Source organism: Sinohyriopsis cumingii, chromosome 18 (genome assembly GCF_028554795.1).
Source record: "Sinohyriopsis cumingii isolate HCF-2022 chromosome 18, ASM2855479v2, whole genome shotgun sequence".
NCBI classification, from domain to species: Eukaryota; Metazoa; Mollusca; class Bivalvia; order Unionida; family Unionidae; genus Sinohyriopsis; species Sinohyriopsis cumingii.
In genome coordinates, this window is record NC_142978.1 from 81847599 (window position 1) to 81864342 (window position 16744).

General features: G+C 34.9%; 1 protein-coding gene across 1 annotated transcript in view; it reads left to right on the forward strand.

The window, feature by feature from the left end:
- Nucleotides 1-16744, forward strand: part of LOC149777156 (uncharacterized) — a 185255-nt gene that overhangs the window by 100952 nt on the left and 67559 nt on the right. Inside the window, exons 27-29 of the mRNA XM_089941382.1 lie at nucleotides 10836-11014; nucleotides 11494-11819; nucleotides 15536-15738. Coding sequence (XP_089797508.1) covers nucleotides 10836-11014; nucleotides 11494-11819; nucleotides 15536-15738 — 708 coding nt within the window. The remainder of the gene's footprint in view (nucleotides 1-10835; nucleotides 11015-11493; nucleotides 11820-15535; nucleotides 15739-16744) is intronic.

Consider the following 16744-nt stretch of genomic DNA (forward strand, 5'->3'; position numbering starts at 1 on the left):
GGGAAAATCATGAGAATTGTAGATAATCTAAGATCCTGTATGACCACCACAGCAGCTTTCTTTAAACTCCTGTTATAGCTACTCCTGAATATAAAGTCATCATCATCATCATCATTGGAATTTTACTGGAAGACTAACTGTGGTGTCTGGTTAGCCTTAAATAAAACTTGTACAGATCTGATATCCAATATGGCAACCACAGGGACCATCAATCAACTCTTATTGCTAAACCTCCTAGATTGAAAGTTATACTGACCTAGGTTTTTCCCCAGAATACATCTTGTGATGTCTTGAAACTATAATGAACAACAGATATTGATGTTTACTAAGGCCTTGATTAATTTGGATTTGTCATATTTTTACTGGTGTTATTATTATGGTAATTTTTTTTATTACTTGTAGATGCTAATGCAGACCATTAAATGTGTCAACAGGTACTCGGGTATGTGCCCATTCGTAATGACCCCGAGTAAAAAAATTAGCCTTGGGGTACCCATCTAGTTTATGTAGAGACAAAAACAAAAGGAAACATTTCCAAGTTCAGATCAAAGATTATATATGGCAACATCAGGAGTGGGCGAGACACTGATTGACAAGTACAGTTCGAGGCTTGTGTCATATAATGTTGATTTATCATAGACCTCCTTCTGATCTTATGTTTTTGACCGGTGTAACCATATGTCAATCAGTTTCCCATATTTTCCATTTATAGTAACTACATGACATTTTCCTTGAATTTTAAACAGGATCAGATTCAGTATAGATTGATAAACATTTAATTAGGAGACCAGTCTGTATTGAAAAGAACACAGAGATCTCGCTAGGATTTAAAAACTAGGAGTCCATTTTGGTAAAAATAGGTGTCCCACCATCAAAAGTTGCAGTCCCTTCTTTCCTACAGAATCAACACAGACATGAGTGTATCTATTTTTAGATGGAGAGGTTTTCATAATGTAATCACTCCCTTTAATATAGCTTCATTACAACAGTCCATTGACAGGATTGCAGATTTATGGTTTATTTATTTGTCTGCGTACTTGTAGTAATTTTAGGCAATGGTTAAATAGTATCCGATTTGCTATGGTTTTTTCTCCCGTATTTTCACAAATACGTGTCATGTCAGAAAACATCTTAGACCGTAAAGCGCATCTCGCGAATTCCACAACATAGCATTGTCCCATACATTTCTGACCTACATAAGTTGCATTTTAAAGTTAAATCTTTAATAAAATAATACCTTGGCTTTGCTTTCAATGATCTGTATATGTTTCTGAAAATATTTACGAAAACAGACAATCTAATAAACTGGTACATCCCAGACTTAGCAAAGTCCGCCACTAATTTTATGACGAAAGTAAACAAGAGGCAGTTAATATATATCCAGATCACCGATTCTGATCTTAAAACACATGTTTGTATGTTTTATCATCAAAGAATATCATGCAGGAAATTAATAGTTGCTACCTTACTCGGAAAAGGGTTAATGGTCCAGCAGCTATCAAAACATGCTTGTGAATGGGCAAGAGTGTTTGTCAGCGTAATTGATATCAAAACTAGGCCTAGCTACTACTGTCTTGCTGAATACATTTCGTTACAACACTAGAGCTAACCTTGCTACGGCGAGGAGCCTTTTTAAAAAAAAGTATGGTCAGTCATTGTACCACTTAAATAGCTCTTGTTCGTCCATCAGAGTGATACTGAATATTTGTCAATCCAAGTAAGGACTTGTTCAGACACTAAGCTAGGCATCACACACTTTCTTACACTTAGCTACTGTCCTATCTGAACTATCAATTCCAGCAGCTTTAGCACTCTTCTTAATCTCATTACAATCTTCGTAAGTTTGTCATTTAACCCCAAAATACTTATCCAAATTTACGAATGGCAACATGTCTCGTGCACTACTTGTTTAGATACATTCGGAAATGAACACAGTAATGAAAGCTAAAGTTGTTTATTTGATGTACTTTTATAAATGACCACATGTACATCTCTGGGTTTATTTTACTCTGAATTCTATCACTGTAAATATCGGTACATTTTCGCATCTGGCCGCCAGTCAGAGCCTTTGAAGCTACCCAGCTATTGCATCATGTTTCTTTTTATGTACTCGTATAATGGCAACATGTATGTACTTAAAAGGGTCTAGCAGTCACTGAATTCTGTCATTGTAAATATTAACACAGCTAATTGATCAACACATTTTCCCACAAAGCAGGTGGCTGAAGCAGGACTGGCAAGTCTTTGACTTTTGCCGCGCACCTATTACATGCATACGGAGGACTCCCGCCTCAGTGATTTTCTGCGACCCAGATCAAAAATTGGCGTTGAAATAGGCGTAATAAAGCATTTCTGAGAAATCTGGAACATGGTGCCAAATATCAACTGAAACCAATTTTATCGATGTCACTTGATGTTATATGGTAACATACATGAAAACCATTACTCTTTTTTTTCCACTAAATCGCGCCTTAAGCGTAAATGTATTCAGATTGCGTGTTTTCGGTATACCCCCCTCCAAAAAAAGTTGATAATTTGTTTTCTCATTTTTATTAACATCCCATTAATCCCACAGACCGTATTCTAGAAAAAGATGGCTTCTGTGTAACTACGACATAAGAATACGCTTGTCCGTAGACTTAATTGCACTTTCCTAACAGTATTATGTTCTATTATAGCAGCTGTATGGCTTAATTAGAAGCGAACAGACTGGTTTTCTAACTTGTATTCATTTCTCGCAGATTCTTTGTTCAAATTGATACTGGTACAGAACTAGTCTGTAGGTATGTGCCGCTTAAAGTCAGGTCGGATTTATTCTAGTAGATGCGTGTGTTAGAGCAAAAATATTTTTCAAATAATTTCACATAGATTAGAAATGATGAAAAATTAATTCAAAGATGAATACATGAACTACATATTACAGTGTTCCTTTCTAGGGGAGCTTCATGCCCCTTGCAGGCTGTGTGGAAAGGATTTTAATAATGGTCATGGTGGTAAAAGAAAGAAACCTTAAATTAGCTCATTTTCCTAACTCCAGTACTATGGTAACTTATAAAAATTTTTTAGCAGAACTAAATTGTGGACATACATTTTATAAATGCAGAGGTGTTATGAGAACGTGGACTACCCCTTGCGGTAGAAGACTACATTGGTCCTTTGTTCAAACGGATATTTCCTGATATCAAAGTTGCAGAAAATTTGCATGTTCAAGAACAAAATCATCTAATATTGTTCAGTGTTTAGCAGAAGATACTTCACTTAAAATTGCAGAAGCCATGAAAATTAGGCCGTTTAGTATTGCAACAAACAGAGTAGTGATTATGAAGACAAAACGTTGTACCCAGTTCTGTGTAAGAGACTTTGACAGTGAAAAAAGCAAAGTCAGAGTGCTCTTCCTTCATTACCAGAATTAACAGTAGATTCCACTGGAGAAAACAAATTTTTATTTGCATGATAATGCTTTGATTAATTATATGTTGGCAGAACTGTATGGGGTTTTCAGCTGATGCTGCATCAGTGATGACTGGAATTAATAAAGGAGTTGCATACTCTATTTTTGAAAAATGTCTCCATCATTGTACATATCAGGTTGTCCTGTCACAAGATGCACCATGCTGCAGGAAAGGCTGCTGATAAATTAGAAGAACTAATGAAGTATCAAGTTGGCACTCTACCTGACGTTGTACTTCATATGGACAGAGTTGATTTTTTTCATCTTATTTGCCAGCTAAAAGATTCAATAACTGGAAGATATGTATTTCCTCCTCTTTGTCAGGTTATGAAAGGAATATTGGTTCCTTACCATTCTAATGCTGACTGAGAGATTGTTCAACATTGTTATCAAAAAGTAAAACTGAATTTAGATCCAGGCTCTGTAATAACCAAGCACTTAGTGCTCTGCTGGTGTGAAAAACATTTATAGTCTCCGCAGGTTTAAAGTGTTTTGAAATGCAATATGAGAGTCTGTTGCTTTTTAAAGCTCAAAGTGTTCTGTACGAAAACTTAAAGCAGTAATTGATGTTAAAAGTCCAGAGGGGTAAATCATTTTTTACTCGTGCTCATTGAATTTTTATTATGTTGTATGTGGATTACTCTTTTTGTCCACTTGGATTACACTTTTTCCTCACCAGGGGTTAGCATGTATGTGATAGTGATTAAAAATTGTTAGAGGAGATTGATTTAATTAAATTGAAGAACATGTTGCATCAGGAAAGCAATAGTGCTTTACAAATTTTTAAAGGAATTCTAGTGACGTCATACAGCATTCAGAAATTGTGGACTTTGCAACCATTCAGTGAAAGTGAAATATGAATGTTTTGTATAAGTAATTTGTCATTTTATTTTGTGTCTTTATTCTCCTATTAATCCATATGGAGTTGGCCAATTTGTGACAAGAATTTTAACTGCAAGTAGCAAAAATAAATGAAGGTTTTGCATATGGTTTTCAGTAATTATGGCATGTAATATATAGATTACTAATTTTTTTTTTGTATGCTCAGATTGCAGTTTTTTGCCACTCATATAGGAATAATTATGCTTACACCTTTCTGGGGGTTGACATATATGAACTTTGAAAATCCAGATCTAAATTTCTCTTTGATTGGGTACCTGTAACCGATCATTAGGATCAGCTTTTTCTAAAATGTTCTTAACAGACCATGTAGTTTTATCTTGGTTAAATGCATTTTTATGACCACAACCATATCTATGGAGCAAATATTGTCACTTTTGTCTACCCATTTTGTCATGTCATATTATATATCTTGTTCAACCTCAATATTTAAATAATTTATACCAAATTTTACAGTGGGCTTAACATTAAGATCAAAAGTTAAGTTTTCACCATCTTCCAGAAGAATTTAATGGAGTTGTAGCCTTTGTTTAACTAAGCCTTTTCCCTTCTGTTGCATCATAATTTCATTTCCACATTGTAACTTTTAAAGAATTTAATAGATTCAGTATTAACTTTTGATGGATAGAATGGATTCAAAATAGTAACTTTCGAAGGATTGATTGGATTCAGTAGTAACTTTGGAAGTATTGAATGGACTCGAACCAAATTTAATACCAAGGTTTACATAAGGGAGTCCTGGGTCAAGTTCGGTACTCCATTTTGAAACAAATTTCTAGTCCATGTTTGACATTTAACTTTGATCTTCAGTTGCAATTTCATTTCCACTCAAGAGCTTTTGAAGGAATTCCTGGATACAAACATCTTTTCTATCTTTTGAGTTTCCTATTTTCTGACAAATTTTGCAGAACTGTGGCTACTGTTTTACTTAATTGCATCATATAGGTGTGGGCAGGCTTGTAATGATGCATTTCATGCCTGGAACGCGCAACACTGTTCAGATTAACCGCTTCGGTGGCCTAGTGGTGAGAGCGTCCACCTCAGATGCAGGAAGTCATGGATTCGATCACCAGCCGGGTCCACCCATAGACATAAAAATGGTACTAAACAGCTGCCTCGCTTGGTGCTCAGCATTAAGACGTTACTGTTAGGACTGGTTGGCCTGGTGTAGGATAATGTGTCTATATGTCTGCAGCATGATGCCTTAATGCTTGACATCACTATAAAATGCCACACTGCAGACATCGTAGCAATATGACTGAAAAATTGTTAAAGCTACATTAAAAATCCAAATCACAGATATGCACACTGTGTTCAGATTAATGGCTTATGTTGTTCATTCCATTTCTTTTGGGCTCATTATGCAGAAGCAAGAATCAAATTTGCTACTCATTTTGTGCTTTTGCTACTTGGTGAAAACTGTAATAGAAACATTACTACTAAAACATTTTATATCAGCTCAACAAAGTCGAGAAGTTTTACCATCTTTGGTGTTGGCACCTATATGTCCATGCAGATCTGTCGGACTCTACCGTTCTTTCTTCTTTGGTATTTGGGAACAGGTTGGAGTGAATCACATGGCACCTGCTCTGTACTTTGTACATACAAGTACATTATTTCTATATTCTTGAATAAAAAGTTTATAAACTTATAATGAGTTACAGGTTGAATCAAAGTACATAATCTGCCTTTAGTTAAGAAGTCTGGCTTCAGTTGACCATTTAAGTTTATATTAAAAGAGAATAGAAAACAGCTGTCTCGTATTTCTCTAGATTCCAAAAAAGTTTTCTCAACACAAAACAATTCCTTACATTGGCAGGGATGGTCCTGGCTTTTAAAAAGCTGTCGCCAAAAAAATTGCCAACCTCAATATTTTGTCGCCAATTTTCAAAAAGTGTCGCCAGAACAAGTAGTGTACATTTTCCCAAGTGTTAATTTAGTCTATTAATGTAACAGGCAATGAAAATTACAAAAGATGGGTTAGTTAATTCTTTAATTACAACAAGCATTAACAAAATGTTACAAAGTGTTACATGAAGATCCGTCGCAATTTTAGGGCTGCCCACTTGTTGAATGCAGTTTCAAAGTCAAATTTTTCACATCTGTACATGCTGATTCTCATGAAATTCTCGAGAGATGAGATGCAGAGTTTATTTCTGATGTCAGTTTTTATGAGGTTCATCTTACTGAATCCACGTTCACAGTCCACAGCACTGACAGGTGACACCAGTAGTCTATCAGCAGCCCCCACCCCATGGCTAGCTTCACAAAGCTTGTAGTGAATTGCTTCCTAAATCGCAAGAATGATCACTGAATGCTGTATAAATTTTCTCGACAAGCAAAATAGGATCTCCATTCCCACGAATGAAACTTACACCTGTCAACACCTGGCAATATTGGACCGTATATATAAGCATAAATTCACACCCAATTTAGAGATTCTTTCACTCTTGTATTTTGAGAAATAAATAATTATTATTAATTATGCAAAACTGGTTGTTGTTTTTTTTTTTTTGTGCTATTTCTTGTTTCGGAGTTTAAGTCTCAGCAGCCGTAACACGGTTTGATGGCAAAAGGAAAAGATCAATGAGTAAAATGCTGCACTGGCGACAGACATAATTGTGATTGAGATTTTTCCATTTGCTTTGTATTTATACACAGTAGTCGGTACTTCAAAGGTTATCAGTTTTCTATGAAGGTTCAGCAAAACTATTGTACTGGTATATGTAAAAAAAAAAAAGAAAAAACCAACAGAAGATTTAGCCATTCAGTTAATTGTATCTGTTCTATTCGCGTCTTCAGAAGTCGGTCAGTTGTAGGTATAGAGCGGTAGCATGATTGACTATCGCAGCATATAGTACTCAGCCCAGATGTCAGCATAAGCAGATTATGATGTAACAATACACTGTAAAGATGGGGTCGTCAATACGAACAAGGGATCGTTTGTGTAACAGATTGATTCCAATGCATTGCTTAGTCAAGTTTGTGGCTTCCTTTCGTTCTCGCTTTTAATTTTATCCAGTCCAAATCTATGATTGTATGTACGAATTAAATAACCAAAAAGTCTGTCGCCAAAAAAATCGCCAGATGGGATATTTTTGTCGCCAATAAGGAAAAAAATCGCAATTTGCAACATTGGCGAAGCCCAGGACGATCCCTGCATTGGCATCCTTTTTCATATTGTTACTGTAAAGCTATGAACATAAAATAAGTTTTAACTTTTGAAACAAGTCATCAAGTATTATTGGCCATTTACCAACACTGCCTGAATTAATGTGTAGATGCCGTGGTTGCCTTGGCCGAATATTAACTTCCTCATGTCAGCCTAGTCCTCATTGGAATGCTGACTTTGGGTACATTTTCAACACTTATGCATAAAATGGATATAAATAACAGAAAAGGTCCTTCTGGGGGTATAAATCTTTTAGTTGAGGACTGAAGAGATTTTAAAGTTTTAACTTTTGGAACAAGCCATCAGGTATTATTGGCCATTTACCAACACTGCCTGAATTAATGTGTAGATGCAGTGGTTGCCTTGGCCGCATATTAATTTTCTCATGTCAGCCTAGTCCTCATTGGAATGCCGACTTTGGGTACATTTTCAACACTTACACATAAAACGGATATAAATGATAGAAAAAGTCCTTCATGGGGTAGAAATCTTTTAGTTGAGAACTGAAGAGATTTTAACATTTATCAGTGTATTGTGCAACCTGTCCTCACATACCTACCAGAGTGATTTGGCTGTTCTATTTTGGAAATTTACCTCCTGAGAAAAGTGAAAGTAATTAGGAAAATTACCAGTAAAAAATATTGGCCTTGTGCTGGATATGAGAATTGATAATTTAGTGATGATACATTTTATCTAGAAACTGACATGTTACATAATTATTGTATATTTATTGATTCATACTAAGGATTGAGTATACTACAGTTTGAATTAATCTGGAATTGTCATGGTATTACTGTTACTGCCATGTAAAAAATGTTACTGCTTATAGATTCTAGTGTAGATCATGTAGCCTTTGGTTAGTCTTATTATGGAGATTAAATGTAATTTTACAACCCTACCATCATATTAAGAAAATGTATGTATGTGTAAGCACAAGTAAGAAAATATGAAAATCGATAATCAGATAAAAATTGCACAAATTCAACCTCATCTGTCGGCAGCAGAATAATAAAAACAGGGTTCCCACGCTACCAGGAAATCGGGAGAAATGGTTACCAAAAATTCCCGACCATGAAAAGTCCTGGAATTTGGCAAATATTGAGGAAAGTCCGGGGGGGGGGGTATCCAGGAATTTTCCTCCACCACTTGACGCCCAAAACAATCATGCAATTAGTCATAACTTAACTGATCATGAGTTAAATTTATCGAATTCTAACCAGATTATTCTGAGGGTGCAGTATGGATTATTTGTTTGCTTATAATAAACATATATGCCATGTCAATCCTAACGCCCAGTCAGCATGATATCCTTATCTTTCCTTACATGGACGGTATGGAAACCAATCTAGCATCACAAGAGGCCAACATGGTGATGGCAAAGTGTAGCTGCCTACCGGATGGCCTAGCAAACTTTAAACGTTGCTAGATCGAATGAAACATGCATGAAATAGATATGAAAATTACTTATTTTCGCAGAAATTGTGAGTAGTAAAATCATCTTTAATCTGCTGAAATGTGACCTGATACTCAACGATTTGCATTGCAAGTCACATGAGTACTGTACACATATCTAACAACCCACCTTTTCAAATGTTGTAGAGAAGAAATTTAAAAAATAATTAAATGAAAGTCGTATACTGGTTTTAATAAAAATACAAAAATGAAAGAACACAATTCTCCATATTTATATGTTCCGAGAACAACTGATTTTTACAAAAAGTATCTTACTTTCATTTAATATAATTGAATTTCTGTACAACAACATTATAAAGGAGTTTGTTGTTTATGTCACGTGAATATTGGACTTCCGATGTCCTCATTTGAGATTTGTGAAGTCTGTGATTAGTAATGCAAATGGCGAGTACTGGGTTAGGTTTCATCTACGCCGTAGTTTCATCTTGTTTGACTGCTGATTAACGACAACGATTTTAATACTTGCCATTTCTGAAAATTATCGGTGAAAATAAAGGTTAATTCACCGGATTGGATTCATGCGATGGTCGTCTGAGAGTTATGCATTAGTACGTCACAGGCTTTTGAATGTATGTATGTAGTTTTTCAGTCTTCTTGCAACTCTGAAGCAATAAATGAAGCATCAGAAAAGTCTAATCGAACGGAGGGTTGTGGCCACGCTTGCACTCCTTATGTTCATTTATATTACCAATAAGGTGATTTCATGTTGTTAGAGATTTCGCCGTACTTTATTGATAAAACATCAGACTCCTGTGCTTGAACCTGTAACCCAGAAAATCCTATTTACTATGTATCTGTTAAAGTCATACAAATAACTACATTTAATAAACGATGGAAATGTATACCTGAGAATAAAATCATGCATCTTAATCGGTTTCCAATTTTGCAAGAAGTCCCACCTGTACAAAATTGTCTGCTGCCCAACATTTCAGCTGGCCACTAGAATGGGCTTCTCACAATTTCCCAGCGTTTAGTCTGTTTCTAAATTCTTAAGATTTTTTCCCCCATAAACAAGATGTAAACACATCGCACCCTATTCATTGTTGTTTCTCTTTCACATAACAGCTCATTTTAAAAAAAAATATTAAATTTACTTTAAAAAATTCAGGGATGGCTTAATATCACTCGCCATTTTTGGGTATTGTTATGTTGAATTTTGTAAAACTAGCTATAAACCTGATCAAATTACTGGACTGAACTGCTGACAGAAACAGTCCAAATTAATGTATTTCATTTCTATAGCCCAATGGATAAACAATGCGTCTTTTCAAAGCTGTGCGCAGAATTGTCAGACATTGTGAGTCACGAAAACACGGTGGTGGTATCCTTTGTGTCCAAAATTATTATTTTGAACAGAATATTTTGGTGACAATTGCCTCTTTAAATGGTGAGCATTACAGTCGAATTCGGTATGTGTTTTACTTCATTATTGGAGACGGAAACCTTACGTGCGTAGAAATGCCCAACAGCATTGTATATTTTAAAATACAATACGAGCTCCTGTATTAATACATGTTTGGGGACTGGTTTAATGAATTACTAGAAGACAAGTTGATTTTACAGAAAATTCCATCCTTGTTTATACAACAGGATCCAATTTTGAAGGCCTTTTGAAAATGTTTTTCAAATGATGGATTTGTAACCAGATCGTCTTAAGGAGATTAGATTGTTTGAAAATATTTTTTCGGATTTTATTGGCACAGATAAATTCAGGGTTAAACTCTTTTCTTACATGGCAAGATTCTAAATTTTTAAAAAAATTTCATACTGTAATAGGAAATGTTACTCTATGAAATATCTGCATTGTTCACTATGTACAATATGGAATATTTATTTCAGCTTCTGCTTCTGTAGTAGTTTCTTCAGCAGTCACCACTATGTCAGCAAGAAGCACAGAGGTGAGCACAGTGTCCTGTCTGACAGGACAGCGGTCATCAACACTGGATATGGTTGCAGTTGCTCAGCCTGTGGCAAAAAAGGAACTTGCGGAAATGAAGGCAGAATCTGAACTGTTCATTGTAAATATAAACAATTTCTCTTATTTATCTAATGTTTTATATTTTTGTCATTTGTTGTTTTTTACAAGATGAAGTATTAGATTTGATATGAATGTGATTGTGTTGTTTTTGAACCAATCACTTTAGGTTGGCATTCTTACATAATTTATGTTGGTAACAATTGCATCTTGATTTCACAAAAAAATGAGATCTGTTTCAAGGGAATTATAACACCTTCCTTTAAGATTTACTTTGCTGATTGTCAAATTTAAAGCTTACACTTAAAGGAAACATTTCTACATGATTGTAAAATATACTGACTACAGTTCTTTGTGCATATTAGGTTTTTTTGCTGAATTTTCATCCGATAAGAGTCGAATCCGGTTTTAAGAATCTTGAGGAATCTACCCAAAAATAAACAACAGTTTTTGCATTGCTGTGCTCTAATTATTTGTGCATTTTCATGGATATGTAAAAGACACTTGTTCCCTTTTTTATAGGAATCTCTATATATGAAACGACAGGAGGAGAGGAAAGAAAAGTTGAAATTCATGGCTCATATAAACAAAAGACACTGTAGCATGAAGCCTGTGTATGGGCGGGACCTATGCCAAGCTGTGAACATTTACAAAACGGAGAATCATGAGACTCCATCCTCACACACCAATAATTTTTGGAAAGGTGTTGGGATGATTCACTGTCACAATGTGCATTCTGTGAAAAATAGACACCATCCGGATTATTTCTGGACTCAAACTAAAGTGCTTTCAAATCTTGTACATACTCCAGAACATTATTTAAGTGAACTTGAGGATATTCTTGCAAGGTGAGGCTTAACTGAAATTTTGCTTTCATTATTTATGATATGATGGGAAAGCAGTTCATGCAACAAGGTATGCCACTTCTCTCCTCTTAATCTTCCTCATTTGCCTTCTTGTACTTGTAAATCAGAAAGGTAAAAAGGGTCGCTAAAAGTTTTAAAAGGTGAGTTCCAGTGGTCAGAGGAAATTCCAGGTTAGGAAAGGTAGTGCCACATTTATCTTTGAACAAACATCTACGTAGAATAAATATTAACTTTATAGGCTGAGAGGCAGCGGTGATTGTAGTCTTTTGTCATTAAACATTCGGACATTTGGTTACTAATACATGAGCACCAAAATGGGAGATACCACCAGAGTCAAACCATTAAACAGTTTACTCAGGGTTCCCAAGTTACCGGTGAAAACTTGGGAATTTTTCTCCACAATATGATACTTGAAACAATTATGTAATTGAGTCGTAACTGAACTGATCGTGAATTAAATTTATAGAGTTCTAACCAGAATATTAGGAGGTTGCAGTATGGATCATTTGGGTGCTTGCCATAAATATATTTGTTGAGACAATCCAAATGCTCAGTAGATTAGATTAATCTAGTAGACCTTTTTGTTTGACAGATGGCAAGTTTTGTGTTTTTTTATGGAAGGTATGAAAATCAGTCTAGCATCACAAGAGGCCAACATAGTGGAGTTAAAGCATAGCCGCTTAGCGGATGGGCTAGCAAACTTAAATCGAGTTATACCTGCATGAAATCAATATAAAAATTATTTATTTTCTCAGAAATTTGCGAGAGTATTAAAATCTTTGTCTTTAATCTGATGAAAGACGAAACTAATGCGTTGATGACAGCTGAGCTGGTACTAGCTATTTCGATAGCATACCACACGAGCACATAGACTCTCACAACCGTCATTTTCAAATATTGTAGAAAATAATATTAAATGAAAGTGGTATACTGGTTGTAGTAAAGATACAAAAGTGAAAGAGCACAAAATTATATTTATTCTGAAACCAACATTGGAGTTTTGTTGTATCACATGACTACAACATTGACGTGCTCTCGTGTAAGGAGCATATGAAGTAGGGAACCAGACTTGTCTGCTTGATCAGTCAGACTGGCCAAGTTTCCTGTAGTTGTTCTTGAAATAAATATGTTGAGAATAGAAATTTTAAAAAGGAGTTTGTTGTTGGTATCAAGTGACTATTGGCGCTCCAATGTCGTCATTCGATATTTGTGGTGTAATGCGACTATTAACGCAAATGGCAAGTGCCAGGTCAGGTTTCATCTATGCCGAGTTTCGTCTATTCTTTCAGCGGAATAAAGACATGATTATAATACTTGACATTTTTGAGAAATGTAGCAACTTAATGCAGGTCAGCAAAATAAAGTTAGACTTTGTATTCTGTACATTGAAATGGCTTTAAATGCCAGTTTATGGAAATATAGTCAAATTTGTTTTGTGTGACTCATTTTGTGTTGTTTTATTTTTTTGTTTTTTTTTTTTATGATCATCTTTTTTTGACATACATGTTTTGGAGAGCCTTGAAAGAGAAACATCTTCAGATTTGGAAAACGCATGTTTTATAATTCCAAAATGTTCTTTAATTCCATTCAGTAATGGTCATATGTTAACCTTGAAAAAATTAATTCTATCCTGGAAAAGACCTGGAAATTTATATTTTGAAAAGCGTGGGAACCACGTTTAATGTATTTTGTTTCCGACTGCCGTATGTTCCTTGCCCCAGAAAAAGTATGCCACTGGTCCTGAGAGTTTTTGAACAGTTTTTAGTTATATGATTATTAATGTCCAACTTGGATGTCCATGAAGTAATATAAATTCCATTGATTGGTAATCAGAATATCCTTTCATAAAAACCATCAGTTTTGTGAATTTTATGATTTCCAAAACATCGCATTATATTGTATGTAATATCTTTCAAACCTCACCAAAAGTGTCCATGTATGTGTGCATGCATGCACATTTCCTTATGGTTTGCTTCATTGGGAAATTTATGTAAAAAAAAAAAAAGACGGCTTTGTTGTTTTGCATGAAGTTTGATATTGTAGCAGGGAAACATCCTAGGTCCAAGGTTGAACTTTAGTTTTTAACGTTGGCTTTCATGCATCACTAGCCCTGAGATCATTTGGTGTGAACAAGTTTTACTCTATTTATTGAAGGCCAACTCGTTACTCAGCTGTCCTTCAAGCAGTTGAATTCCATTAATTGGCCAAAATAAAATGCCTTCGAACAAACCATCAATTGTTACATGAATTTATGGTCTCCATAGTAGGGCAACATTATTTTAAGCATCTGTATAGTATTGCAAACGACTCTGGAACACTTTGCATGTCTGCAAGTGATCTAGTGTAGAGAGTTATGCCTTTGATTAGAAACAGAATGCAGCTAGTCTCAAAGATGTCAATGGATTGCCGTTTGGTAAATAATATGTTCATTTTCTGGTGATTCATATTAAAATATCAATGCTCCTGCAATTCTTTTAAGGGTTGTTGCCTTTTTGACCTGTTGCTGATTACAGTACACGCAACAGCTTGAAAAGGAAAAGAAATGATTGCACATTGAGCCAAAAAAGTCGGTGATCTTTGCCAAAGCTGCAAAAAAGACTTTGACTGGCATATCAACAGGTTGTGTCCATTGGAGAAAATGAGGAGTGAATATATGGGATTATTTGTATATAGTTGATGTAAATGGGGTGTTTATTTTAGAGATTTGTTATGAAAAGAGACAAGTATAATATATTTGCTGCAAAAATTAAGAAATTATTGTGACTTGGTTATGATGTGAACACTGACATGCACATGAAATAACTTCAGCATCAGTAGTTTTAAATAACAAATTCATGTGACTATAAATGTTGTGAAATTATTGAAGTTGAACATTTTTGGTAAGTTTATTAGTTTTTCAAATGATTATTTTGGTTTATTTTATGATGAGTTGGACAAGGACCAGTTTTTCATGACTAATGTGTTTTTGAATGGGGGTCATTGGACCCCTGAATCGGGGACACTGCCCCTTGAGACAACATTGGGGGAGGACCCCCTAACCCCGCTTTAAAAAAGTCCGCTTTTTTTATTGGAAGACCAAATACACGTTTGAAACCTTTCATTTGTCTTGACTTTAAAATGTGATTTTAAGCCCATCCTGAAGGCTATATGGAATCAAATTTAGTTGAATTCATCATTTTAAAGTGAGAAAAAAATGTGCCTTTTGTGTTTGAAAGGAATGAAAATCTGTCCAAAAAATTGAGAGCTGAGAATGACTTGATAAACGGAGATCTGACCTTTGCCAAGTAAAAATGATTTTGGAAAAGGATGTTTTAGAATCTGAAAAGAGTCAGTAGCAATTTGGAGGACAAATAAAAGAATTCACAGAGCTGTATACTTTAAATAGTGTTATCTAACTGCAAATTGACATTTTTTGTAATGTTTTTAAATGATCATTCTTCTGGCATCCACATTATTTGCTGCAGTGTTTAAAAAAACTCAATAGAATCACAAAATTTTACCCTTTTGTCCCTAATTTCCATGGTTGTCAATAGATCTCTCTTGCGGTATGAGGGAGAGGTGTGAGGATATACTTACAAATTGCTCTCCATTCCTATAGTTTTAATCAAGGATTGGAGTAAATCATTTTATTTTAACATGTATTTTCAAATTCGATTATATTTATATATGTATTAAGTAAATAAATCCCTTTCTTGTAGGTATGCGTTTGCCATTCCTGCTGTAACTGTACCTCCCATCATCATGCATGTATCTCATCCACCACCTTCATATTTGATAGCGGAAAAACGACGGGATTTCATTTTACGCCAAGAGCTTTCACCCAGAGCTGCATGTTTGCACAGAATATCCACCCAGATGTCGGTCCAGTTCCCAGAGCTGAGGCTTATACAGTATGATTGCGGTAGGTTCCTCAGCAATAAGACAAAATGTGATAGCTAGACCAACTTGTACAAGTTTATTGTTCACTGGTTCAGATAAATCTGTTTTTTTTTTTTTTTTTTAAAGAATTAATATTGCTATAAAAAAAGGATTGTTTTCATGCATTTCATTGGGTTGGTATTTAATTATAGACATATCCAGTGTTGCATGCAGTTAGGCTGCTCACTAGCTGTTGCTGCTGGCTCAGAAACTTCTACTCTTAAAAATGTTACAGTTTAGCTGTCCTCTTTTACAATACATTTTTCATTTTATTGTTACATTTGGTGTAGCCATGTACTTTTCATTTTGAGCTGATAATGTGTAGTCAGGGCAGGACTAACAAGTTCAGTGGCTTGAAGAAAACAATATATATAAATCCACATCATAAAGTATAGAATGCCACAGTATTGGAGTGTTTTCTCATAATTCGACTTTGGAAATGAATACTACAGGCATTAAATGCTAAGTTTCCAATACAGTGACCACTATAACAGATTGTATCCATAACAAGATGAATTTATTCTGCAAAATGATAGAGGAAGACTTACTATTGATTCTGGTACACAAACTTGAACCACTTCAGAAAAAAATGAGCAGATTGCAGATTTTATTCGGATATGTGATACTTGTACTCTAGAAATTGCTAAAGAACATAATTATCAGTAAAATATATTATTTACCATCAGATCTAGTAGTTCCATAAATCTGATATAATTTGCTTTGGCAATATCTTGATCTTCTGTAACGTGTTACTCTAAAGTTATTTTAATAACATTTGTATCAATTGCTGAAGTGGGTCGTAACAACATTGATGTTTGAATATCTGGTTTACTTGAAAACAACTGAAGTGTGGAATTTTCCACTTTGGATCTCGATGTCATATAACTTGACTCATAAATTTATGTAATAATTCCCATTTTCTTTTATTCGGCTTTCAATTGATGCCAGCAAGCTAACATTATGCTAGTTCGCGAGTAAATTGCTATCTG